This window comes from Cyprinodon tularosa, unplaced genomic scaffold (genome assembly GCF_016077235.1).
Source record: "Cyprinodon tularosa strain WSP-4 unplaced genomic scaffold, ASM1607723v1 ctg55, whole genome shotgun sequence".
NCBI lineage: Eukaryota > Metazoa > Chordata > Actinopteri > Cyprinodontiformes > Cyprinodontidae > Cyprinodon > Cyprinodon tularosa.
Window position 1 is genome coordinate 214,766 of NW_024039285.1, and position 25,232 is coordinate 239,997.

General features: G+C 40.8%; 1 protein-coding gene and 1 long non-coding RNA gene across 2 annotated transcripts; both read left to right on the top strand.

The window, feature by feature from the left end:
- The first annotated feature begins 3,772 nt into the window (after nt 1-3,772).
- On the top strand, nt 3,773-7,739 carry LOC119796471. Its single transcript, XR_005282473.1, has 4 exons — nt 3,773-3,906; nt 4,082-4,160; nt 4,238-4,385; nt 7,376-7,739. It is a non-coding gene; the product is annotated as an uncharacterized LOC119796471 (long non-coding RNA).
- Nucleotides 7,740-23,384: 15,645 nt separating this feature from the next.
- On the top strand, nt 23,385-24,509 carry gas1b (growth arrest-specific 1b). Its single transcript, XM_038305018.1, has one exon. It carries the CDS (start codon nt 23,763-23,765, stop codon nt 24,507-24,509), a length of 747 nt encoding a protein of 248 aa, XP_038160946.1. The 5' UTR covers nt 23,385-23,762.
- The last annotated feature ends 723 nt before the right edge of the window (nt 24,510-25,232 follow it).

Here is a 25,232-nt window from a genome sequence, read left to right on the forward strand (position 1 = left end):
TGGGAGGAATGCAATGTAAAACACAGACAAAGTTTGGTTTGAGAGAATAAACTTTGATTAATTTAATGTGAAAATGGTTGAAAAAATACAAAAAAATATTTCAGGATAAAATTGATTTTTTTTTAAATATATTTGAACTTGAAAAGGAAGGTCTTTTTTAAACCATGCTGTGGTAAACAAATTGGTATAATTAAGATAGCATATATTTTTAACTTTAAAGGATGGTCAAAGGTGTTAAAGTATGGTTGATTTTAAAAGTTTTTTTATTTTTAATCTAGGATGCACTGAAGAGGGGGTCTGATAAGCTGAGAATCTGGTTCTGAGAAATTATAGATTTGAAATTTAAACCTTGATGTTATCAAGCCTTTATTTCTGTTACGGTAATTAGGATAATTTTCTGCTTATAGTAAAATAACTTCAAAGATTGATGATTATGTTACCAAATCAGCCAATGACACTTTTTTTTTTCTTATAAAGAAATTTATCTTATAGATGGAAACTATTTCTAATTTGGTAGTATGTGTTTAATGAAAACAATTTTTAATGACAGCTTAAAATGTCCTTTAATCTTAATTTATCTTAAAGCTACAGTGTGTAATAATTTCAGGGATATACAGTCAGAAATGTAATATATTATACATAACTATGTTATTTATCATCATCTACGAGCTCAGCCTCTTAACCTTAATATTTGCGTTGCCTTAGAATTCGTTATTTCTAATTACATAGGAGCGGGTCTCGCAGCCATGGAGGCAGACATCTTTGCGCTACGGCAGCCCAGAGACAACAAACTAGCGATTGAGAGATCGCCCATTACGCTCGAAAGTAACTACGGCAAGTTGAGAGAGATGAACTGAGACGGTACTGAACAATAGATAGCAGTATTATGCCTGAGAATACTATCTGTAAAATTATCTATGTAAACAAACCTCATCACTTGAGAAGGTAGGTGATGCAGACGTTGTGGAAGACATTTTGTCCCGTAACGCTCGCCGTACTGTTGGGGGGGGGGAGAAGCGGTGGGGGGGAGATGTTCATGTTGCTGCGGTCTGCAGTCTGGACGTTAGATGTTGCTGAAAATTACACACTGTAGCTTAAATGTCTTAGTTCCCAATGTGGGGGTGTGTGCCCCCTAGTGGGAGCACAGTTTAATTGCAGGGGATGTGGTAGAAATAAACTAAATAAATGGCCCATTTAGAGCTAATTATTATTTTTGTATTTATAAATTTCTGAAATTAAAATGTTAAGCTCTATTTAACAGTGAAATGAACATTTACTGGTAGATATAAAATAAACTTACAATTTCATGGTAGTCTTGTGATTTAAAGGATATTGTAGGTTTTTTTTCTTAGTCAACAGCAAAATAGCTGGTGAGGACCAGCAAAATGTCCAAAATGTACAACAATCAGTCCTCAATGTGATGGTGAAGCCAGAAAAATGGTCCTCAGGCTGGTGCAGAGACAGGAGAACACAATTATATACACATTTGTCTTATATATAAACGTTTGTCTCAATGTATTTTTGTATGTATAGGATCTTTTACAGTATTATTTTTTATCTTAACACTAACCAAACCACTAGCATTGTTTATGTTTTTTTATTGAGTTGTTTTAGCTCACAGATTGATGTTCTTATAGATTAAATCTACTTAAACCTGACAAACTAACACAGGCACATCCAGCAACCTAAAATAAAGCCTTTATTTCTTTTCAATGAATGTTCCTTAATTAATGTTCCTGGTCCAACGATTTTTTTCCTAACAGTTCCAGACGCCGCGCTTCCAGTTGATCCTGACCCGGAGCCTCAGCTCTTGATAGAGGATGAGGGTAATTTAAATCAGTCTAATATCATTGACAATGCGGATGATAATGAGGAGGTGGAAGTCAGAGAACTAGTGGTGAATATAGAGTATGATGGGGAAAACAGTCACCACGTAGCCATAGAGTTTGTGCTGGAGCATGGCGAGGAGGTAGACCTCGTAGTCGTAGAGTTGGGGCTAAGTCGTAGAGACTTAGAAGCAATACTGGCGGAGCAGAATGAAGAGGAGGAGGTTGATGCTTATGCTGATAATGTTAGGGCAAGTTTTGCTGAGTCTCCTGACACAAGCTCTGAGGAAGAAAATCATGATGAAGACGATGGCCACCTTTCACCACATCTTCAGTTCACCCAGAGGATTCCCCCCGACTTCAGCCTTCCATCGGACCACGAGGAGCCAGAGGAGTCCCTGGAGCGCCCAGAAGACCGCGTCTCCAGGAAGAGGAGAAGAGAGGAAGACGCTGAAGATGAAGAAGATCACGATGAAGACGATGGCCACCTTCCACCACATCTTCAGTTCACCCAGAGGATTCCCCCCGACTTCAGCCTTCCATGGAACCACGAGGAGCCAGAGGAGTCCCTGGAGCGCCCAGAAGACCGCGTCTCCAGGAAGAGGAGAAGAGAGGAAGACGATGAAGAGGAGCGCCCTGGAAAGAGGCCTCGTCGTGAGAGTGATGTTTAAGAAGAGGAGTTTCAAATGGATATAATTTATTGATTGTTTTCATATCTGGCAGGTCTAGGGATGCCTTAGGTAGCGTCTTGCACCGTGGCTTTTCCCGCTGCTAAATAGTTTAGATGTTAAGAATTTTTTTTAGCACAGACATCTGAGGACATGACAACATAGTTTGGTACATGATAGCTGGTTAAGGCAGAAATAATCTAGAATGTTCTACATCTAATATCAAAGCTGGACAGTCTGACAGTTAACAGAAGACAACACAAACAAAGGATTGATAGAAGAACAAGAAGAATGTTCAACAAGGTGAAACACAGAGTGGAGGCAAGTTAACAAAAAACAAATAAAAACACCAGAAGACAAAAAATTAATCCTGGTTGAAAACCACAAGGAGGCAAACCAATCCAACGAAACAGCTGGACATCGCTGCTGAGGACAACGTGGAGTTGAGTTGAGGCAGAGAGAAAAGGCTGTAGTGGAGGTTGATTAGAAGCTGTCTAGAGCAGAGGTTTCTCACTCCAGTCCTTTACAGCAGTGTTTCTGCAGTTTTCAGATGCATCTCTCCTCCAACACACCAGGATCAAACAAACAGCCTTTTACCAGACCTCTGCAGAGCTGAATGACTGATGAGGGAATTCAGCTCTTTGATTCGGGTCTGATGGAGAAGAGATGTGAATAAAAACTGCAGCATAGCAGCTCTGGTGGAGTGAAGTTTGAAAGCCTGATCTAGAGTAGAACGATGCTGCTGGGGACAAACTGGATACAATGGACAGTGACACAGCTTGTGGTGATCATCAGTTGAACTGGTCTCTGGGATGTTGGTGAGAAGGTAGAGAGATGACGCTAGGTGGGGCTAACTGATTTAGTCAAGTTTGAGGCAGAGGACAGGACTCATGTAGTGGTTTTGGTTGTGAGTGGCACCGACTGTTAGAAACAGCTTTCCGATGTGACTTGGTCTAGTTCTAGATGTTCCTCTGGTCAGTTAGTTTTCAGGCCTAGTTGGAGGGAAAAGAACCCTCTGCAGAAATATTCTCCATATGATCAAGGCCTGTCCTGACCGCAGTGGATCTCTTCTGTGTTTTTTGAATCCCATGTTGGACCGAGCCTCTCCAAGCTTTGGGCCATCAGAAGATGCTGATGAGATCTGCAGCGACCAAACCAGCGGAGGATCATCTGAGCTGCCGACCTTCACAAAGAGTGAGAGCATATTCAGTAAGGAGCAACAATAATCCATCATTTAATTATAAAGTCAACATTTCAGATGGCCTCACTTAGTTTTTCATGTTAATTTCAGACACTGCGGACGTCCAAAAGCAGAACTCCTGTGAGGAACCGGGACATCCAGGATGGTGAGGAGCTTCCCAGTCCCCACCTGAGGACGGCACAGAGAAAGACTGGAACAGAAAACACACGGAGTAAGACTTTATTAACACGACAAACCCACAACTCAAGCTCCCCAGGCCTGATCAAAAGCTAACAGTCATTGAAACACAGACAGACTAAGATTATGATGAAAACAACATCCTGCCCCAGATTTCAACTTGGTGTCGAGGAAATTCTGTAGATTAATTTGTCTTATTTTTTTTACAGGGAAAGCAGGTTGAACATGGAAGCAGTGTTCTAGCAGTCGGATCACATCGGAACAGAGTCCATCCACACGTGTTTGGAGGTATGTTGCTTGTTGTTTGACTAGAGAGACATCACATGCAGACAGACTCTGAGGACACTTTGCTTTCATTGATGAAGGAGCTGAAGAAGAGGATGAAGCACACAGACCGCTAAGGAGGAGAGACATGGCTCCTATATTTCTCTTTAACATTCTGGAGTCCTGGAGTAAAACAACGTTGACGACCCTGCAGCTAAACCATCAGTCTGCTACACCCAGTAGAAGAAGGTAACGAACCTTTATTGCATCCAGATGTTCATCAGTATTAGTGAAGATACTAAAAACAGATCCAGAACAAGCAGATACAAATGTTACAACCATCCCATTTGGGGTTGTAACTTTTAATCTTTATCTTTCCATCATGAATGGATGTTCACCTCTATTTGTCTCTCTGTAACCAAACCTTTACCAGAATCAGAAGTTCTGACTTTTCCATTAGACCACAGATAAACAGTTACTGTAAGAAGCAGCTTCTGATCCAATATGGAAGAATTTCCCCCTGGTTGATCTCTGTAGGGTTTTTTTTTTAGAACGTATTAAAGCAGAGAAACGACAGACTGAAGATTTGAAGCATTTCCAGGCATTTTCTCCAAGCATCCATGGTCTTCAGTTATTACGTCTGTTAAAGGGGAACGCCGTTTTTTTCAAGTGGCCCCTTGATTTTCTGGTTCTGGTTCTGAGAAATTATAGATCTGAAATTTAAACCTTGATGTTATCAAGCCTTTATTTCTGTTAATTAGGATAATTTTCTGCTTATAGTGAATAAACTTCAAAGATTGATGATTATGTTACCAAATCAGCCAATGAAACCTTATTTTTTCCGATAAAGAAATATATCTCATAGATTGAAACTATTTCTAATTTGGTTGTCAGTAATATTTTTTACTGACAGCTTAAAATGTCTTTTAATCTGAACTAAACCTAATGTCATAGTTCCCAAAGTGGGGGTGTGTGCCCCCTAGTGGGAGCACAGTTTAATTGCAGGGGATGTGGTAGAATTAAAGGAGAAGTTCACTTTTTAACACTTTAAGCCCATTTTCTGTAGTGTCCAGGATGAAATCGAATGATCGACACCAAAATTTTGACAATTTGTCCTGTCTCTGCTTTTTGGCTCATGCAGAATCACCCCCTGGCTGCTTCAGAATGGCTTCCCTAGTGCATGTCCGATAATGTCCTTAAAACAACCTTAAACGTTCTTTTTTTTAAATATGCTACTCACCGGGTCGTCAGCGCTGTTCATTGACGTTCCAAAAAAGGTTTCGTAAAGAAAAAACGTTCCTGTAGTGTTTTATTTAGCATTTTGTAAATCCCATTGAGTTCTGTAGGAATAGTCAATATTCCCCTGCCACCGGAAACGGAAATGGGGCCTGTTTACACAGTTGTAGTCTTTTCGCTTCACTCTGTGTACTCCGACGTCGAGGTGCTAACGTCTCTGTTAAACACTTTAAAAAACTCTGAAAATGGAATACGAAAGGTGGATTCTTGATTCTCGACGTCGGAGTACACAGAGTGAAGCGAAAAGACTACAACTGTGTAAACAGGCCCCATTTCCGTTTCCGGTGGCAGGGGAATATTGACTATTCCTACAGAACTCAATGGGATTTACAAAATGCTAAATAAAACACTACAGGAACGTTTTTTCTTTACGAAACTTTTTTTGGAACGTCAATGAACAGCGCTGACGACCCGGTGAGTAGCATATTTAAAAAAAAGAACGTTTAAGGTTGTTTTAAGGACATTATCGGACATGCACTAGGGAAGCCATTCTGAAGCAGCCAGGGGTGGATTCTAAATGAGCCAAAAAGCAGAGACAGGAGCAATTGTCAAAATTTTGGTGTCGATCATTCGATTTCATCCTGGACACTACAGAAAATGGGCTTAAAGTGTTAAAAAGTGAACTTCTCCTTTAACTAAATAAAAGGACCATTTAGAGCTAGTTATTTTTTGTATTGATAACTTTCTGAAAATAAAATTCTAAGCCCTATTTAACAGTGAAATAAACATTTAGATTTAAAATAAACTTTCAATTTCATGGTAGTCTTGTAATTTAAAGGATATTGTAGTTTTTTTGTTCTAAACTTAGTTGTCAGCAAGATAGCATGTGAGGACCAGCAAAATGTCCCCCTTTACAACAATCAGTCCTCAATGTGATGGTGAAGTCAGAAAAATGGTCCTCAGGCTGGTGCAGAGACGGGAGAACACAATCATATACACATTTGTCTTATATATATAAACGTTTGTCTCAATGTATTTTTGTATGTATAGGATCTTTTACAATAGTATTTTTTTTATCTTAACACTAACCAAACCACTAGCATTGTTTATGTTTTTTTGTTGAGTTGTTAGCTCACAGATTAATGTTCTTATTGATTAAAGTGGAACAGCGTTTTTTTTACATTGGGCCCTTGATTTTACGTTATTACATCATGGTCTACCCATATGAGTTTTGTGTCATTTGGAGCCGTTCTGAAGATATTCTGTTAGGTTATATCCAAGTAACGTCTTCCTATGGGCAACGAATTGAAGGCACAAACTAAACTATTCATAACTTATCATTTATGGTACGCCAGTATTCATAACATGTGGGCGAATCACTGTCCCCCAGACAGCCGCGGTTATATTTTTTATATTTATCTCTTTTAAAAACAAAGCGGAGTGTCTATGACGTCATCCGCGCGCACTGGCTACATTCATTCTTCTTGTCCGCTGAACTGCTGCTAGTTTTACTCACATGCCTGGAAGATGTCTAGTGCTGCTACCACAGATGATATTGCTCTGGAAATGGAATTGAAAGATTCAGATTAGCTAGCTGAATGAATATAAGGGGAAGAGCGTAGCCGCCTGTGGCCCGGACTGCCTGTCACAACTCCAGTCCGACGCGCGGATGACGTCATACACGTACCGCTTTGTTTTTAAAAGATATAAATATAAAAAATATAACCGCGGATCTCTGGGGGAAAGTGATTAGCCTACATGTTATGAATGCTGGCGTACCATAAAGAATAAATTATGAACAGTTTAGTTTGTGCCTTCAAGTCGACTGCCCATAGGAAGACGTTACTTGGATATAACCTAACAGAATATCTTCAGAAGAACTCCAAATGACACAAAACTCATATGCGTGAGTAGAGCATGATGTAATAAAGTCAAATCAAGGGCCCAATATAAAAAAAAAAACAGCGTTCCCCTTTTCACTAACTCCTGTTCTTCTTTTCCAGATGAGGTCATCTGTTCCTTGGACCGGCGCCTCTGTGTCTGTTGGACGTCAGTAGATGGGCGCTGACATGGAGGTTCCTTCCTGTTTGAAGCTAGTTTTCCTCTCTACTGTGACCACTTCATTGCTCAGGAGGGACTGCTGCAAAATTAACGACTGGATGTGATTGGCTGAGCTTCCTTGGATTGAAGACATTTCTCTAAACACCATAATAAGCTGAATTTATCTTCCCCATGTTGTAAATAGGATTGGACTGGACTGGATGTTTGTTTTTCAATTTGATTCTGTTTGTGTTGAATTCTGTTACATGTTTCTGTATTAAAGCTGTCATGTTAATTGCCTTTAGATGACATTTGTTGGGACTTGTTTCTATTTCATAAGACTGTATTATAATAAATCCCCCTTCTGGGTCTGGTTCTGTTGAAGTATGTTTCCTGTCGTTCTATCTTCTCCTGTTTTTTCTCACTATAATAAAGGTTTGATTCAAGTCATGTGAACAGGATCTTTTTGTCTTTTTTTGTAAATTGTCTTGAAATAAGTGGTTGTAAATTTGTAAATGTTTTAAAACTGAAGTCAACTTGAGAAAGTATTCTAATATTACTATAGTACAGCGCTTTGGCAGATTGGTGGTTATTATTGTGTCTCTTTTGGGGGGTCTGACCTGACAGCTCATGTTAACAGAACAATTGTTCTTGTCACCTTGCAGTGTCAAAACAAATTAGCTCTAAAAAAGGAAAGTGAGACGTTCCTCCTACAGTTCTTCTGATTTTATTGACCTTATAGACAATCTGGGAGTTAAGCAGCAGAGCAGACAGTAAACATCAACACTGAGCCATACAAAGAAAAAAAAAACAAATATGGGAGGATAATTAAAGATGAATGTTAAAATAAAACTAGAGGAAGATAGTAGGCATGTTTAGTGAACCCAAAGGCAAACAGCTTTGCTTAATTTAAACAAAACTTTGTCCAAAGCTGATTTTTATCTTCTTTAAAAACGCGTCAAACGTGTGCGCCTCAAATGTGAAACAATATGAATACACATTGTGGATTAACCGATCTATCTATCTAGAGATTAGCATGACATTCCCCAAATGTGAGAAACTCGGGGCAGATATTATTGATAGTTTATTCATTTTATTAAGGCATTAGTTGTTGCCATGTGGCCAGGTTGTTCAGATACATTCTCAAATCAGAGTTGTAGTTTCTTTGTGGTAATAGATTCAACATTAAACCTTTTACAGTTTGAGGAGAATCAAGGCTCTCCTGTTTTCTTTTTGGTTTGTTTTTGAATAATAAATAATAATCAAGATAGCTCTTTATTTTTGTGCTGTTTTTATGCTGAAGTTCTTTACAAGTGGTGTAGAATTGGTAGCAGGTGGTTCTACGCATCAATAGATCAGGTTGTTTCTGAAAGTTACAAAGTTCTTTAAAAAGACTGAAAATTACACAGAAAAATACTGATATTACAACAATTTGCTTGTATTTTTTAATACTAATACTTACTGAATCCTCACTTGAATATTTTAAAAATTCAATACTTGACTGACTAACTTTTAATTATATATATGTATATATATGTATGTATGTATATATATGTATGTATGTATATATATGTATGTATGTACACAGCTTTGTGTTGTTATTAAAGCCTCTTACCTTGAGCAGATATCAGTTGATGGCGGGTGTGGCAGACATCAACGTGCGTATGGCGCAAATGCCTTCGGCGGAAGTGTACGTGTTTAAAACTACAGAATTCCCATTAGTAGAATTTATTAATTTTTCGACATTGTTGACTTTACTGATAAAATAGTATCAAATTCTACTCAGTGATTTCAGCTGATATTATTCAAACAAAAATGAGTAAAATGCAACTGTTTAATACTTCAAATTTAATTCAAACATCATAACAATATACCAAACTGCAGACAGACAATTTTTTTATGTAACGGTTACCGTACTAGTATTTATTCTGTAAATATTAATTTAGCTTAGTCCCACTTTTTTGAGTGTACTCTATCCATTGTGAATGAAATAAGTTTGTTTTACACACACACACACACTTTTTTGTACTGAAAGCTTAATGGTTAAATTTTATTTTCAATCTGCTGAGTCTGCAGCAGATTTGTCTCTAAAAACAAAAAATAAAACATAAATTTTTTAGAAAACATGACTCGAAGATTTTTTAAGGGAAAAGTTGTATTGCTGTTATTATTTGCATAACAATATTTAGTAGAGTTTACATGCAGAGTGTTAGAAAAGTCTTCAACAGTGGAGCAGCTATAACCAGTAACCAGACAGTAAGGATAAAGTTTTAATTACATTAATAAGCTAAACTGTTTGTGTTGGCTCCGCAAAACTGAAACCTTTTGTTTCTGATGATGTTTTCTACTTTAGAGAAAGATTCCTGTGTCTAAAAAAGGCAATGCAAGGCAAATTTATTTGTATAGCACAATTCAGTACAAAGACAATGCAAAGTGCTTTACAGGATTAAAATATAGGAAAATTAAACAGAATCAAAACAAGTAGGAAAAAATAAAAAATGCAGAAACAAAAAAGAATATTAAAAACAGTTGGACTAAAGAAAATAAAAAAGTTGAACTAATGATGTTTCAGTTGAACTGTTTAACTAGAACAGTCAAAGGCAATCCTAAAGAAATGTGTGTAAAAAAAATTCACAAGTGATCTTATCTAAATATAAGGAACAAAGCAATATCATCCGCCATTGCATTCCTAATTGAGAACATGCTGATATGATTATTAATTTTTTTTTTCTCTCTCTTTCTCATATCTGCAATATTGCTTGGAGACTCACTTTTGTTTCTTTTTAGGCTGATCAGGCTGAGTAGGCTTAAACAAATCCATTCTTCTTACTACTGTAAACTAAATGTTCTTCAGAAACTTGTTTGAATAGAAAAGGTTGGAAAATTCATGGAGAAGAGAGATGTGTTTTAAGACAATCAGATCCTTATCCTTCCAACACCTGTACAAGTCTAGAGCCAAAAACAAAACGCCACACTTCCTGATCAGAGGCTGGTTAAACTGGACTTCTGGGAAGCGCCACAGAGAAAGAATACAGTTTATTTCCACAGGCTGTCTCTCTGTTGAACTCAATAAACACCTCACTCTACTGGAACAATCATGGTGTTTGCAATATTACATCCTGACATTTTATTTATTCAGTTTTTAAAAAATGCATACTTGCACATATTTTTATTATTCTGTTTATCATCCAGTCCTCACGCCTTTCCAAAGTGTCTTTTACATAGTTTGATTGTTTGTACTGTTGAATATGAAGTGAGTCATGGAAACCCGAAGTCAGTTTTCCTGTTGGACACAAAGCAAAGAATATTCATGGTTTTCCCCGAGGGAAAGAAAATGAAATGTTACTGCGAATCTGAGGCAAGACTTGGAAACTTCTGTTTCTGACTTTCTTCATTCAATCCGACTGAACATAAGGTTTTTAGAAAAAAATACATTCATACTCTGCTAGTTTTACCAGCTCTAATCATCTAATTCTTCCTTTCTTTCAGCCTGTTTATTAAATCCACCCAACTTTAATGCCATTAAAAAGATTTTTCTTATGTTACTCATCGGAAACCAGAGTTATGATACTGCACTCTAGACCTGGTTTCTTTTGTTTGACAGAGCCGTACCGTGACATAACACAGACCCTGAAACCTTTTATTTAACTAAAACAAAAAACCCTGTATCTCTCAGACCACCCAGAGGCCAGCTAGCTGCTAATCTAAATATTAGGAATCTGAAGCATCCACATTTGTACCTGTTGCTTCATAACTCCTCTGTTGCAGAACACAAAATCATTAAAAACTATACAGACAGAAAAAACCTAAGATATAGTTGTTTTTTTTTAACACCTTCAACATAAGACACACCCAAATCTAAATGTGTGATGTTTAGTCTCATGTTTGAATGATCCTGATACATTGGGATCACATAGTTAACTTGTCCAATATTTTATTTTGGATAAAAGTCATGTTCTAAACTTGAACCCAAACTGCTGGATTTGTTTAAGTCCAACTGAGATTGAAGAATCCTGCCCTTAATATATAAAAGGTATCAAAATGCTGACACAAAATTTCCTAAACCTCTAAGTTTGTAAAAGATCTGTGCTCATATGTGATGCCACGAGCATATGTAGAGTGATTTCCAGAGGTGTCAAGTACTCACTGTGCTTAAGTACACTTTTTAGGTATCTATACTTTACTCCATCTATCTTTCTTCCTACTTCTGACTTCTACTCATTACATTTTCACACAAGTATCTGTACTTTCCATTCCTTACATTTTTTAAAACAACCGTTACTTGTTACTTTTGGCTTCAGTTTAATGTTTATAAATATTTATTTCCCGTCATTTGCGCCCTCCAATGTAGATCATTGGCGCCATCCACATCTAGTGAAAACCATTGTGGTTGGATGAGTCGTATAACGCAAACATTCATTGGTTAGCCAAAGGAAATCATCAGAAGCAAGCAGGTGTTCTTCAAACTGCAAACGTGAATTGTCTATGCCATGCTACAGTGTGGGATTCAGAAAAAGATGTTGAAATGTCTGAAAGGTCGGACACAGGCGAGAGCGTATCGAGAGATGGAGACCAACAAGACCTTCCTCATCCTTGGCTCTATCTCAGACAATTTTCCAAAATAGTCGAAAAATTGAGCTTTCAATTCATATAGTGACATCTGGCTGTTTTATTAAAGGATACTTTATACTTTTACACTTTAAGTAGTTTTTGGAGCACATACTTTTTCACTTTTATTTGACTAAAGAACTCAAGTTGATACTTCAACTTTTACCAGAGTGTTTTTAAACTGCAGTATCTATACTTCTACTTAAGTAACAAATGTGTGCACTTTTGACAATACTGGTGATTCTGTTCTAATGTTATGTTTATCATGAAAAATATATAAGATATGATTCAGCTTTTCCAGAAAGTTTTGATCTTTATTTAAGATTTATTGAAAACAATTTATTATTCTGCTATTATGCTCAGAGTTAAACTTTTTTTTTTAAATGAAGATATAGGAAAAACTTTCTACACCATGGCAGGTTTTAAATTGTCTTTAATTTGATCAGGTCCTTCTTCTTCAATCCACAGTCAAAATTTCACTTTATGCTGCCTTTTTTATATTTAGTAACTCATTTCCTTTCCCATGCCCTTTCATAAAAAAATGTATTTATTCCCCCTAAATTGCCTCCTGTTCTCTACCATAATGAACTTGAGTCCTCAGACACACTGTCCCTGCTGCAGTCGGAGTTTTGCCTTAGGCAGCACATGTTTGGATTAAGCGCATATGTGTGGTTACTGTCTCTGAGGACAGACTAACCATCAAACTACAGGCTTCTACTATGTCAACGAAAATATGGTGTATCAAAGGATGCTCTTGAATGTGTTTACTTGTATATGGTTGGATCTTTTTTGCAAGAAGGAAAAGTCAGGGAAGTACCATGAGCTGGAATTATAACAATCTATCTGCAAGTTACTGTATACTCAGGAAAATGAGCTGGCTATAGGAAATTTTAACAGAACTTGTCATAAAGTGGGAAACTCATCCATCTGTGGTTTTGTTACAATTTAGTGATTTTTTTCCCCACATCAAAAACTAGTGCTTAAATTAAGGTCCAGATTTGTCTACATTTTTCTGCAAGACAAAACTACTGCAATAAATTAGGATTTTTTAAAGAGTTTTTATACAATTTTATTAGGCTACCAAAAAGTTTAAATGCCATTTTCTACCAAATTAAGAATGCACTCAAAGATTGTATAAAAAAATTCCCTTTAGAGGATTATTTTACTATTAATGCTCTAAATCCATTCCTCACCAAAATAAATAAATACAATATTTTTGATAGCCTTTCTTTTATTTTACTTTTGAAGAGGACAGAGCATTGTATTACAACTGCATGCATTTGGAAGTTTTTAAAATTGGAAAATGAAGTGTAAAGAACTTTGCATGGTAACTTTTAATAAACATTTTATTATAACAAGAACAATACATATTGATAACCTCAAATATTTGGAGATAAAAGGCTATTCTGCTTAATCTAGAGTAAGGTAGACACATACATGTGTTCTAGGTTAGTTTCTGTATTGTATAATTTTTCATATACACTGTATATCAAAAACCCCTTTACAAGAGTTCTGGCTTCTTTCATAAAGACAGAATAAGTTCCTACTCTTGCACACTCAAGAAAAAGTACTTTTTTTTTCTTTTTTAAGATCATATTTTTTTAGTTTTGCTGGTTTATATTCAGGGTTCCTCAGTGGTGCAGTGGGTAGCACTGCTTGCCCAAGAAGGTTCTGGGTTCGATGACTTTCTGCATGGAATTTGCACGTTCTCCCTGAGCATGTGTGGGTTCTCTCTGGGTACTCCTGGTTCCTCCCAAAAACATGACTGCTAGGTTAATTGGTTTCTCTAAAATCTGCTTCTGTATGTTTGCATGAATGATTGTCTAATGGTTGTCTCATCAGTAAACAGCTGGAGATAGGCACCAGCACCCCTCGTGACCCCAGCAGGGATAAGTGTGATTAAAAATGGATGATTTAAATTCAGACTAGGATGTTCATGAGCTCAGTGTTATGACTAGATCTATTCCCCCTGTTGTCAGCTTTAGAGCTCATCTAAGCAGCAATTTTTCTGTCAAGTTAAGATTTAATTTAAATAAGAGCGCCTGATTAGGTCTGCTTTTGATTAAAGCTTTTTTAATCAAGATCCCTTATGAGAAGTCCCTCAAACATTTATATTTCCATCTCTCTGTTCAGCCCTGAGATGTTGGGCAGTAATTTTCATTCCCCTTTCTGTGAACAAAGGCCTCTCTGTGTTGACATGCTTGTGGTAACCAGCCATTTCTTCTTGAAAGGATAAGTGTGTGATGAGGAGAGTTCATGTTTCAAACAAAACTAAAACTTTTGTCGTTGCTGGGGTCCTTTTTGTTGCAGCCTCCCTGGTTTATTAGACTTTAATTCCCTCAGTGGAATTATTTCCTGGGAATATTGTCAAGCTTTCTTGTGTGCCCCATTTGAATTAAGATTCTTACAGATAAGAAGCTATCACTGCCCTTTTTAATAATCCACAACAGTTTACCACTAGCTTCAGGGATTGAAAAATCTTTTATTTATAATCCAGAGGATTTTTCCCCAACTTATTTTAGGTGCTCTTTAGAGGGCCAGATGCTGAAAAGCCATATTTTTTTGAGCTAGATCAGAAATAAAGCAGTTCATGCTCTTTTTAAGATAATATCAAGTTTATGAATTGGTTACAACCTTTTTAAAGTCCTTGCTGACCTCTTTGTAAAGTATATATTTGTCTTATGATAATAGATTGCAAAAAAAAGTCCAGTTGGATATGATGCTCCAAGCTAGGGAGGTTGGTATATACCAACCCATGTTTTAACATAAAATTGGTCAGATCTGTGTAATGGCTCCTTTAAGAAAAGTTGTTCAGAAGGACTCTGGCACTCAGACTAAAGCCTAAAACCATAAATAAAGAGAAAAAATGACCCTTTGACTCTATGCCTAGACATGGGTATAGATAGTATAAATCAGGTGACAGATTCATCTTCTAAAATGAAAATCATTCCAACTGCACAACCTACCCACTGGCCACATTGAGACAAAAACTGTATCTTTTCAAAAACGATTCAGAAAAAATATGCATCTACATGAAAGAAGAAAGCACACCTGTAAACACTGTAGTATGTATGCCAGTCCCATTAGTTAGTTCAACAAAGAGAAAAAACTACAACATAATCGTTTCCGTGACATTATTCAACAACATTCTCTCAATTTGTGTTATGATAACCTGTTTCAGGCCCATAGGCTGGTCATCATCCAGCCCTGTGATGGCAGAGGATTCTTGTGCAGGGATTAAGGCAGCGGTTTTCAAGCAGGTTGCCAACACAGCTTGCAGCTTTAAATGGTTCAATGCAAACAATGGTCTCTACAAGACACACTTCAGATGTACCAGTGTTCCCCAATCTTTCAACTCTGGAACTAAGTTTAAAATATTTTATTTTTGGTCTCCCAAAAGGCTGATCCATGGAGATACAACACTCGTACTCGTACTCGTCGTCTCCCGCTTTATCCGGAACCGGGTCGCGGGGGCAGCAGACTAAGCAGAGACTCCCAGACTTCCCTCTCCACACCTCCTCCAGCTCTGTTGGGGGAAGCCCTAGGCGCTCCCAGGCCAGCCGAGAGACATAGTCTCTCCAGCGTGTCCTGGGTCGTCCCCTGGGCCTCCTCCCGGTGGGACGTGCCTGGAACACCTCCCGAGGGAGGCGTCCAGGGGGCATCCGAAGAAGATGTCCGAGCCACCTCAACTGACTCCTCTCGATGTGGAGGAGAACCGGCTCTACACTGAGCCTCTCCCGAATGACCGAGCTCCTCACCCTATCTCTAAGGGAGAGCCCAGCCACCCTGCGGAGAAAGCTCATTTCAGCCGCTTGTATCCGGGATCTCGTTCTTTCGGTCATGATTCAGATTTCATGACCATAGGTGAGGGTAGGAACGTAGACCGACCGGTAAATTGAGAGCTTTGCCTTTTCGCTCAGCTCTCTCTTCACCACGACAGACCGGTGCAACGTCCGCATTATTGCAGCAGCCGCACCGATCCGTCTATCGATCTCCCACTCCATTCTTCCCTCACTCGTGAACAGGACCCCAAGATACTTGAACTCCTCCACTTGAGGCAAGGACTCTCCTCCAACCTGAAGGGGACAAGCCACCTTTTTCCGGTCGAGAACCATGGCCTCGGATTTGGAGGAGCTGATTCTCATCCCGGCCGCTTCACACTCGGCTGCGAACCGCCCCAGCGCACGCTGTATGTCTTGGCAGGAGGGAGCCAGCAGAACTACGTCATCCGCAAAGAGCAGGGACGAGATCCGCTGTTCCCCAAACCAGACCCCCTCCGATCCTTGGCTGCGCCTAGAAATCCTGTCCATAAAAGTTATGAACAGGACCGGTGACAAAGGGCAGCCCTGACGGAGTTCAACATGCACTGGGAACAGGTCCGACTTAATGCCGGCAATGCGAACCAGACTCCTGCTCCGCTTGTACAGAGAATGGATGGCCCCTGATAAAGGGCCCTCGACTCCATACTCCTGGAGCACCCCCCACAGGGCAGCACAAGGGACACGTTCGAATGCTTTCTCCAAGTCCACAAAACACATGTGGACTGGTTGGGCAAACTCCCATGAACCCTCAAGCACCCTGCAGAGGGTGTAGAGCTGGTCCACCGTTCCACGGCCAGGACGAAAACCACACTGCTCCTCCTGCAGCCGAGGTTCGACAATCAGCCGGACTCTCCTCTCCAGCACCCTGGCATAGGCCTTCCCCGATAGTTGGAACACACCCTCCGGTCCCCCTTCTTGTGGAGGGGAACCACCACCCCAGTCTGCCAATCCAGGGGGACTGTCCCCGACCTCCACGCGATGTTGAAGAGACGTGTCAACCATGCCAGTCCGACAACATCCAGAGCTCTGAGATACTCAGGACGGATCTCGTCCACCCCAGAAGCCTTGCCACCGTGGAGTTTTTTGACTACCTCGGTGACTTCAGCCTGGGTGATGAACAAATCCAGCCCCAAGCACCTTGTCTCTTCTTCCCCCACGGAAGGCGTGTCTGTCGGGTTGAGGAGATCCTCAAAGTATTCCTTCCACCGCCCGACAATATCCTCCTTCAAGGTCAGCAGCTCCCCACTCCCACTGAAAACAGTGTTAGTGAAGCACTGCTTTCCCCTCCGGAGGCACCGGATGGTTTGCCAGAATCGCTTTGAGGCCAACCAATAGTCTTTTTCCATGGCCTCTCCGAACTCCTCCCAGGCCTGAGATTTTGCCTCTGCAACCGCCCGGGCCGCGACATGCTTGGCCTCACGGTACCTGCTTGCTGCTTCAGGAGTCCCACAAGCCAGCCAGGCTCGATAGGACTCCTTCTTCAGCTTGACAGCATCCCTTACTATCGGTGTCCACCACCGAGTTCGGCGATACCGCAAACCTTACGGCCACAGCTACGGGCAGCTGCATCGACAAAAGAGGCAGAGAACACAGCCCATTCGGACTCCATGTCTCCAACCTCCCTTGGAACCTGAGAGAAGCTCTCCCGGAGGTGGGAGTTGAACACGTCCCTGACCGAGGGCTCCACCAGACGTTCCCAGCAGACCCTCACTACACATTTGGGCCTGCCGAGTCTTTCAGGCTTCCTCCTCTTCCAGGGTATCCAGCTCACCACCAGGTGGTGGTCGATGGAGAGCTCCGCCCCTCTCTTCCCCCGAGTGTCCAAGACATGCGGCCGAAGATCGGAAGATACGACTACAAAGTCGATCATCGACCTTCGGCCTAGGGTGTCCTTGTGCCAAGTGCACAGATGGACATCCTTATGCCTGAACATGGTGTTCATTATGGACAATCCGTGACTTGCACAGAAGTCCAATAATAAGACACCACTCGGGTTCAGAGCTGGGGGCCCGTTCCTCCCAATCACGCCCCTCCAGGTGTCACTGTCGTTTCCCACGTGGGCGTTGAAGTCTCCAAGCAGAATGATGGAATCCCCGGGAGGGGTGCTTTCTAACACCCTCCACAGGGATGCTAAGAAGGCCTGGTACTCCGTACTACCGTTCGGCCCATAGGCCGAAACAACTGTCAGAGTCCTCCCTTCAACCTGAAGGCGAAGGGATGCGACCCTCTCGTCTACCGGGGTGAACTCCAACACGAGAGGGCTGAGCTGGGGGGAGACAAGCAGCCCCACCCCCGCCCTCTGCCTCTCCCTGCGGGTCACTCCAGAGTAGAAGAGAGTCCAGCCTCTCTCAAGGAGCTGGATTCCAGAGCCGTGGCTGTGTGTAGAGGCGAGCCCATCTATTTCTAGCTGGTATCGCTCCACCTCCCGCACAAGCTCGGGCTCCTTCCCCGCCAGTGAGGTGACATTCCATGTCCCCAGAGCCAGTTTAAGCGCCCGCGGATCAGGTCGCCGAGGTCTCCGCCTCTGGCTGCCGCCCAATCTCCTTTGCACCGGTCCCTCATGGTTCCCCCTGCAGGTGGTGGGCCCACTGGGGGATGGCCTCGCGTCGCTCCTTCGGGCTGGGCCCGGCCGGGTCCCGCGAGGAAGAACCCGACCACCAGGCGCTTGCCGACGAACCCCAACCCCAGGCCTGGCTCCAGGGTGGGGTCCCGGCTCCGCCGTACCGGGCAACGTCACGTGCCTCATTTTAGTCCTCGTCATAAGGGTTTTTGAACCGCTCTTCGTCTGACCTGTCACCCAGAGCCTGTTTGCCTTGGAAGACCCTTCCAGGGGCATTTAGCCCCCGACAACATAGCCTCTGGGATCACCCAGGCACTGAAACCCCTCAACCACATTAAGGTGGCGGTTCAAGGAGGGGGAGATACAACACTAAAAAGACAAAATAACTTTGCGGATCCACCTAAACTAATTTCTTTGTGAATATCCTTTAGGGATATTCACAGCTGAAGCTGTTGAGCACATGTTGTAATCGGTCATTTAAAACAGTTCTCCAGGTTATACCACGTGAGCTTCATAGCCATTTGACTGATAATTGCTGTACCAGTATTAGAGAACAAAAGGTTAAAGTTCTTGTTTTTTAGAAAATTCCCATAAACAGATTTCTTTCCACTGGCAGAACAAAGCAGACATTTGAGATGTTTCACTTGCCAAGTAAAAAAAGAAAACTAACTTGCTTCTTTCCCTTCAGCCCATTTCTCCTGTTTAGTACAAAGCTTGGCGTATTGTTCTGGCAGAGCTGCTTGTATATAATGACTTCTGACAGCAGTGGAGACAAACTGAAGAGCATGTCTGCCTCTTTATAACTATTTACAAATCTACTCTGGGGAACCGCATTCCAATTCTAGAAACATGCAACTCGCTGTGAACAACCACATAGATATAAGTATTTCTTTAAAAAGTAGAAAATACTTCCATAAATCGGAGCAATCTAAAATAGTTGGTGTGGAAGTAAAGAATGTAAGCGAGAAGCAGTTTAAGAGGTACAGTTACAGGGAGGGCTCCATTAGAGCTGCCAGCTCCACTAAATCTGGCAGCTGTTCTTTATTGGCTGCCTTCCAACGCTGATGAGATCTGGGCAGCGTTGTGCATTATAAATCGTTTTAAAAGTGACATATAAGTATTCATAGGCTGTGTTTTACAGTTTACTCTGAACTGTAAGGAAAAATAAACTTTACAAAGTATTTTCCCATTTCAAAAGAACAGATTAGAAGCCACGATGTTGTAAACAACAAACACTGGAGCATTTTAACATTTAAGCTTTTTCTAAACTCCACCTTAATGATTTATATGAATTCTGAAGTCAGTATGTTGGAGAGGAATGCCAGCTGAATGAGGCCAAGAGAGGAGGGTTTGAACGCTAAGTCCTCGGCTCTTTGTTTTGACTCCTCTCTAATCCCTCTAATTGGTATTTTGAATCCTAAGACCCCTAAAAGCTGCCGGATCTCTGAAGTTATAGTATGGTGATGTGACAGGGTCAGAAAGAGAGAGGTGTCTTGCAAATTCCTGAATGGTTTTGTCTAGGGCAGGGTATTTTCGCCTAAGTCCTGAATCAATTTGATTTTGATTCAGTCTGTTTTTACAATTATGAAAGTGGTTCAACTGTGTTTCAAAATACTCATGTATTTTTTCCTGTCATATTAAAGACAAAGTGCAAACTTGTAAATTGGACAATTTAAACTTGAGATGTGAACAAAACTGTCTCAAAAGTGCAAACTTGTTTGCGAAAAGTGAAAAAGCGAAGCCTCACTTGAGCGAGCAGACGTGACACAGCGGGGACACAGCAGACATGCATGAGCTGCATTATCTCCACTGCACAAACCATATTTGCAGCATTGTCTGTAACGACTACAGGGTGTTTGCTGGTCAGCACCCATTTGATAATGTCTTTAGTCAACCTTTTGGCCCTATTTGCAGCTGTCCGGCTTGAAGTACAGTAGTCTTGGTGGTCTGTAGCACGAGATGCAAGGCGCCACTTATTATCAGTGTAATGGGAAGTCACCTTAATGTCACATATCCAGCTCATTATCTTTAGCTGTTTTAAATCCAAAATGGTTCCTGCAAGGGTATATTTTGGGTATACCCTGAAAGTTGGTGGGGACACTCTGAGGGTGGTGGCTTATGGACCTACAGTTACTCCACACAAACGCTTTAAATAGGGTTTGTAATATTCCAAAAATGAGATCAAACATATATTTACTGAATTGATTGCTTTCCTATTGTTGAGAACACAAAACACCCAAAATACACTGACATTTATGTTTATAGATAGACAATGTATATATATATATATAAAAAAGGATAAATAACAGCTGATTCCGATGCAAACAGCAATATATTATGCCTCCCTAGTATAAACACAATTTCAGTTTCATTCAGCCATCCATCAATCCAAAATGTGGATTGACTGATGGATATTTTTCCTTTTGGCTGCACTAGTGATTATCCTCCTTTAAAAGCAGCTAAATAAAGTTTAAAAATTTGTCCCAAATATTGCCAAAGTCTATGTATTGAAATTATTTGTGAGGACTGTCCCCACCAGTCAAAAGTTGGTGAGGTCATGTCAACACCAGTCCTTCAGAAAGGTACGCCTGTGGGTTCTAGACTTCTGTTGGGACAGCTTGCTGAGCGGAGTGTTACTTGGGTCGGCATTTGCACATGCCTGCTCATTTGAATGCGTACGTCACTGTACAACTAATCGATCTTATTACCTAGACATCAATTTTGCAAAAATGTAAAGGAATCGATCCAAAATAAATTGATCTTTTTACCCAGCCCTAGTTTTGTTGCCTGTATGCTGCTCTGTTGTCAGCCTAAAAAAATAAACTAGTCAAAGATGCCTTCTGTTAACCTTAATGGTGGTTTATATGACTGATCCGCCAGTTTTTGTTAATTTCAGGTGTCTTTCTTTCTTTCTTTCTTTCTTTCTTTCTTTCTTTCTTTCTTTCTTTCTTTCTTTCTTTCTTTCTTTCTTTCTTTCTTTCTTTCTTTCTTTCTTTCTTTCTTTCAATTACAATAACAATTTTGTTTAGTTTCTTCTTTCTATATATTTTTATGATGAGACAGCATAGCAGACTTTCTTTCTGTCCTTTTCTTAAATCCAAAACTTTATTGAAAAGTTGCAAATTACAAAACATTGACAAAAAAATATCACAAGATATAGAACAGTATCTCCAAAATAAGTGTTCAATGATGGAGTACAATTAAAATTAAGATATAACATACTTTAACTTAAATAAATAACAGAAGATATTTAAACACAACAATAAAAAATAAAATAAAAAAAGGGCAAGATATGTTACATTTCTCCAAATATTTCCTGGATTACGTTAACAGTGTGTATACATTTTTTATTGTTGATTCTTTGGATACAATTGAAGTAATTTTTTAAATAATTTTCAAACACAGGGAAGAAAGGATAATTGGAAAATTTGGTTTCATGTATGTGGAATTTTGCAATTAGAGTAATCAAGATAACCAAGAGTTGCATTTTCCTATCATTTTTAGTATAGTGTAAGACGATATATTTGGCTTGTTGCATGCAGTGGCGGCCGGCCCATAGGGGGCGCTGGGGCACCGCCCTCCCTGATAAGAAGAGAGAAACGTAAAATATATTTTTAGAAATTAACTCATAAATGTCAGTTTTAACAAATTATATAAACTACATTTCCCTATCTACTGTCATTAATTTGTGGATTTCCACAGACAGACTCCTACCGTCTCTGTTCTGGGGGCGCTGATCAGACTGACCCACATTTGCAGAGAATCTGTCAATCATGTACTATTGCTAGGTGAATTTAATGGCCAATCAGCGTCTCGGAACTTTATGGTATTGGGGCGCTGAAAATACTGCGCTTTAACAGGCTTCTGAACCCAAGCGCAGGTGCAGACAGTTAGAGGGGAGATGGCGAATGTAACGACCGAGATGCAGCTTCCACCAAATTCGGTGAGATCCTTATTTATCTACCCGTTTGCCAGAAGAATATCCCTGTTGTAGGATATGAACATTTCATGTCATGTTTATTGTGACTGTGACGAATCCACCTCGTCGCTTAAAACAACCTCTCTAACTTTGCGCGCCACACACACATTCCTGTTATACTGTGTTTGTGAGGACCAATACACTCGCGCTGAGACCAGTAGCTCCATGAACTTAAAACACACAAGCTGTTCCTGGTTACCTGCTGGCGTATTGAGGGTGCACACTTAATATTTCAGTGGGGTTAGCCGTGTGTGTGTGTGTGGGGGGGGGGGGGGGGGGGGGGGGGTATGTGTACGTGTTTATGCTACGGGGACTTGTCATCTTCAGTCTGGCTGCGTCTTTGCTGGGTTCAAACCCAGTTTGGTGTAATTGAATAAGTCAATGAATCTGTGTAAAAGAATTAAGTTGTAAAAATTATTTGTTTTTGTACATCAATTGTTTGTGGAGGTAATATATGGACAAAACTGATTAATGAGAAGAAATCAGAAATAAGAGAGCCTGATGTGAGGGGCTTAAACTATTTAATGAGGGCTGTGGGAAGAAAAGTGGCAATTTTTGTTTTCTGTTTCTTTGTTACATTGCTGGTAACTGGAGGGAGGCTGAGGCCCAGAGTATCTTGTATGTTTAGTTTCTTTTGCACCCTGTTTTGAGTTTTTGAGCTCAATAAATCACCAACACCGGTAACCCGACTGAGACTGGATTCTTGGAGGCCAAAGAACCCCGTCACAGTGACCCAAATCATCACTGTTACTCTTATTATATAGTAAATTAAATCATTACTGTTAAATTGTATGTATTGTCCAATTGTTTATTTGAATTCTTATTCCGGATTAGTTGGAGACATACACTAGGCTATATCAGCCCCACCAAAAATATTTTTCACCAGCCGCCACTGGTTGCATGGCTGGCAGAATTTCAGTAGCACTACGTTTGTGCAGCTTACGTCACAGTTCACCGCAGACCAATCAGCAGCCTTTGTTGCTAAACCAAATCAGGCTGTATAGCTGCAGCTCCCTCATTATCCAGAGATGGGAGGCTGGAGCTAGTGTGGGCTATCGGATCCTCTCTGGAAAACCAAAACTTCACACATTTTTAAGGGGAAACAGTGAGTATTCTGGACTGGTTTTATTGGGCTTTCCTTTTTTTCTGACGTCGGGCTGCGAAACGATGGAAATGGACTGAAATGGATAAGTTTCATTTCTGAAAGTTTCCAAAAATGGTTTTAATAGCGCGGCAGTCCCTGGTGGCCAGTTATACACTTAACTGCGGCGCCTCGCTGCCTTAAAACCACCATCTGTGAAAATATGAGCAAGGAGACTTTATGATGGAGACGCTATGAAGTCAGCTTTACATCTTTGGATCAATTCAGTCGTGCTACATTAATGGAGCGGGTTCTACTGTTGATATGCTGCGAGTTGATCATAGCCATCGGTTTTTCTGGTGGATCTCCGAACCATAAGCATCGCCCCGCGTGTTGGAAAGCCATCCTCAAGTGTCACGGAGAACCCGACTGCCGTTACGCGTACGACCAGTACATCCATGCCTGCGCGCCCGTCATTAGCGGCGTGCGCAAGATATGCCCCAGTCACTGCATATCATCCCTGATCCAGCTCAATCTGACCCAAAACGGCCCGGATCTGGAGGACTGCGACTGCGCCATGGACCTGGTGTGCAGGAGCACCCAGCAGGCCATCGACCCGTGCGTACCGCGCACCCGCGCCATGGGATGCACCGAAGCCCGGCTGCAGTGCGAGACGGACCCGGCGTGCAGCTCGGCCATGAGGGATTATTTGTTCCAATGCAGGAAACTTTTCGGGGGGCAGAGATGTTCGGAGGGCTGTCGCAAAGTTATCGCCAACATGCGCTCCATACCGAAAGCGCTGCAGCTTGACGCATGCGTCTGCGACGGCTCTGATAGGAACATCTGCGAATACATCAAGCTGAGCATGAGGACTCTGTGCTCGGAGTCCAGCGATGGAGGAAGCGGATTCTCAGACACTATGGAGGACACAGATGATGATGATATTTACCAGGATGATTATTATTATGTTGACAGTTCAGGAAGCTCTCAACCTGCACATCTTAAAATCATCATCTTAGTGGTTATTTTCATGGGATTTATCCAGTGACGTGCGGTCAGGGGAGGCAGGTGAGGCAGTGCCTCACCAGCCATCATGGAAAGAAAGAAAATATATAATCATAAAGTAATTTAAATTGTTATATTCATCCGGTGGTTTGTACTAAAAAATATTCATTTTTCATGTAGCTTCACCAATTTCGATTTTTATTTGTTCAAAATCGCTGAATTTTCTTATTTTCCCATTCAAATGCTTGGAAGCGATGCCGGTGAGGCAGCAGCGAGCTCTGCCTCACCTTGGATTGCGCAACCCCTGGCTCTGCGCTGGCTGCAAAGCGGAGAGAGCATGTTGCTGTACGGCGTCAATAAAATGGTTTAAACAAATGTAATATGTGAACTTATTTCTAATAATTTGGCTTATGTATATAATGTACAGAGCTTTTTGTCACCAACTGTGTTTGTGTAACGTGTTTCGTGTAATGAGCGATTATAAACGGCAGAGAACAAGTTCGAGGTGAGGCAGGCAGTTCTCTTGCCTCATGGCAGGGGGTGCTCAAGAGACTGAAAACATAAGGCAGGAACAGGACGGATCAAGGAAGGCTTTCTTCCCTGGCAGTGATCTCCATTGAGACAGAGAGACTTTTAAAACTGAAGGAAGATAAGGAGGACTTCTATTCATTTATAAGTAAAGGTAAGACAGTAATAACATTTATTTTGTTTTGTTTTTTAAGGAAATGTGTGTTTTGTGAGCTACAGTTTGTATGTGTAAGGATGC

What these genes read in the sequence shown, in the direction of transcription:
- gas1b (XM_038305018.1), top strand. Translation starts at nt 23,763, where the DNA reads ATGGAGCGGGTTCTACTGTTGATATGCTGCGAGTTGATCATAGCCATC.